The 3,197-nt window shown below is 46.2% G+C and overlaps 1 protein-coding gene across 1 annotated transcript; it reads left to right on the top strand.

Annotated features, from left to right (window-relative positions):
- The first annotated feature begins 1,561 nt into the window (after positions 1-1,561).
- Positions 1,562-2,326, top strand: LOC127749948 (N66 matrix protein-like). Its single transcript, XM_052270091.1, has one exon. It carries the CDS (start codon positions 1,562-1,564, stop codon positions 2,324-2,326), a length of 765 nt encoding a protein of 254 aa, XP_052126051.1.
- Positions 2,327-3,197: the final 871 nt, after the last annotated feature.

Raw genomic sequence — 3,197 nt, 5'->3', positions numbered from 1 at the left:
TGTTGTGGCTAGGAATAAGATTCGAATAATGGCGCCCCTAGTCAGCTGGACAAGCGAACATCGCCGATCTGTCGGGCAGAGACGCGATCGGAACTGCAATCCAGCTGACTAAGGGATTCACCCCAGCCGCCCGGACGGAAGGGCAGCGGCCTGGCCGGGGGCAGGGGATGCCAGGCGCATCAGTCGCCCCGTAGAGCTGGAAGTTGGAGGTTCGTGTGTGTTACTAGCGACTCGATAATACACGTGTTTAGACCATACTCCCAGTCAGCCATTATTCCCTGACAAACCCGTAAAACCCACTATCACAACAAGTGGTGCATCGGCCGGTGTCAGGATAATTGTTGCTGGGTAGTAATTTTGCAAAAATTCGCGAATTTCCGAAAATTTTCTTCGTGTGATCGTGTGCGCACCGCGTGGTGCCACATGTGCTTCTAAAATCTGTGATTGTGAACCATCCTTGCTAAATTTCAAGTTAATATATATAAAGCCAGTTTAAAGTGATTATTAGTGATCTCCAGAAAAAGTTTTGTGCAAAAATTCAAAAGGATTACAAGGATTTAGATTGGATTACATCGACCAACGTGCAAGGTAGGTACGCCAACTCCATGCGGTCCTTCCCTTCACTCTATCTCTTCACCTTGTAGAATGGATGATGAATAATTATCAAGAGGTTAAAGCGTTTTTAACGGATGATAACTCCACACCGGCATTTGTCGTTGATAATTACAGTAGTTGGACTTTAGAGGACGCGACTGATTTGGCAAAACAACTGTGTGAAAAAATAACTTTATTTCCTGAGACACTAGAGACAAAAGTCCTTCGCAATAAAAATTATAATACTATATACATTACCAATCACTACAGAAGTTGTCCGCTCCCGTGCGTTCGAGTGCTGAGCACGAGGGACGACCTCGTGGCATACAAGCCAAATTACTGCAAATTCCCGGTAATTACCTTTAAAGCTTTCGTTACCAAACTCCTAGTAGACGCTGGAGAAGTAGTCAGTGAGGAAGATACGTACAAAAAGGTTGGTGATCTACTATTTAAATTTTCGTGTGCACTCGGCGAGGTCAAAGAGGCAGAAAGGGAATTAGCTAGGCGAGAGAAGTTAAGGAAAGAAGAAGAAGAAAAGGAAAGGTTGCGGAAAGAGGAAGAAGATAAAGAGAGAAAACACCGAGAGACAATGACGGCTTTACCACTGTCTCTTCAACCAACCCTGCCGAACTTCGATGAAAGTTCGGTAAGGGAGTGGTTCGAGAACGCAAGGCGTGTCTATGCTAAATACTCAATCAAGGAGGAGGATCTGCATATGTATGTGCTGCACTTCCTCCCACCGTATGCCAGAGGGAAGCACGAAGAGCTCCAAGGTAAGCCGTGGGCCGATTATGTGGAACAAATGGTACAAGCGTTCCAAACTGACAATTCCATGAGTGCAGTGTTGAGTTCATTATCGAACATGAGACCGAGGGAAAACGAGTCCTATAGGGCCTTTGCACACAGGCTGTACAGTGCGTCAAGGAGGTCAAACCCACCCCTCCCGGAAAAAGAGGTTTGCCGAACAATGTTAAAAATCTTGCCACCCTCAGTTTCGTCGATGCTTGTAGGTCGCAGTTGTGACAAAATTTCAGATTTTATCAAAATTTTAGAAGAATCAATTACAGACAAAAATTTGATTGACGCCGGGAGTATGCCCTGCGGTTTTGAGAAGGAGTGGAAGGATGAGGTAGGCAATTTGAAGAGACTTGTTGAGGCCAAAGAGGAAAAAATTTTGGCTGCAGTGTCTTCAGTAACAGAAGAAAAATTTGAGAATTTTTTGAAACAGTTTAAGGAGCTGAATGTCGAAAGTAATACTTTGTTTGTGGGAAACAACACAAACAGGGGCCGTGGGGGCAACAACCGCTACAATGGTCGTGGAGGCCGTGGCAATTTTAGATTCAGGGGAAATGGGAACAATTATTTTGGGCGCGGTAAGCAAAATTTTGGAGGGTATTACCAAAATAACGGTAATAACCACTACTTTCAGGGGCAAAATTACGGCTATCAGCCGTCAAATGGACCCAACGGTTTTGCAAATGGTTGGGGCCAAAACCAGGTTTTCCAAAGTGGCAACCAGGGGGGAACCTGGCAAAGTCAAGGTCAGCAAGGTGGCTACCAAAACCAAGCAAGTGGTTTCCAAGGTAACCAGGGTGGACAACAGAACCAAGCGAATGGTTTCCAAGGTAACCAGGGGAACTCCCAGAGAGGGGGTAGAGGGAACTGCTACTTGTGCAATGAGCCTGGTCACCGTATGTTTTCATGCCCTAAATTGCAGAATTTTCGGCAGTAAGTCAGCCTTTGATAAGAACAGTTACTCTGAAAAATAGTGTAGTTAAAACCGGTACACTGTCAAACGACAGTTACGTGGTAGTGCAAACCCCAAGGGACGGGGCGTGCTTTTATCATAGTTTGAGTTATTCACTATATGGTAGTTTTAATGGCAGTATGGCACTGCGAATGGTAATTGCTCGGTATGTATTCGAGCACTGGGATTATTTTAAAGATTATATTATAGGTTTTAATAAGTGGGATTACTTTACTTTGCATACTAATAAGAGTGAGATGGCAACCGAGGTACAGATGCACGCAGCAGCAGATGCGTTAGAGATAAGCATTAAAATGATTGTAGAAAAAGAAGTTAAAGTCTTTCAGTACAGGTTTGGTAAGCCGTTAGCAAGCGTTGTCATGAACTTCACGGGTCCCATAGCGTCGGGTCATATTGACGCAATGGTGCCGATCGAGACGTTCAAGGCATACGCTGATAGGTCCAAAAGCATTGCAAAGCAAGTGGATACATGCGCGGATAGTAACAAGTCGCAGCTGGGTCCCGAGCCCAGTGCGGGCCCGAGCCAGACGGGGGGCGCTGCCCGCACGAACCCGACACCAGGTGAATGGACGGTGGTCGGGAGAGGGGGCCGGCAGCCACAGGCCGCGCAGCCCAGCGAGCGATCGGCGGTTCAAATGACTGCTGACGTTGTGATTCCGGATGGAAATGATCCAAAATTGACCAGAAATAAGGCAGCGACGAAGGCAGAGGGAGACCAAAAGGAGCGTCTCCACGCGCTCATTTGTTCGTGCTGTTACGACGAAAATGACTGGAAAGAAATAATGAGCATTAATTGGGATGAACCGATTGTGGTCAGAGGTGTGAGTGAATGTTT

Source organism: Frankliniella occidentalis, unplaced genomic scaffold (assembly GCF_000697945.3).
Source record: "Frankliniella occidentalis isolate FOCC.00 unplaced genomic scaffold, Focc_3.1 Scaffold5, whole genome shotgun sequence".
NCBI lineage: Eukaryota > Metazoa > Arthropoda > Insecta > Thysanoptera > Thripidae > Frankliniella > Frankliniella occidentalis.
The sequence above is the reverse complement of the archived record's forward strand: the minus strand, read 5'-3'. Positions and strand labels throughout refer to the sequence as shown.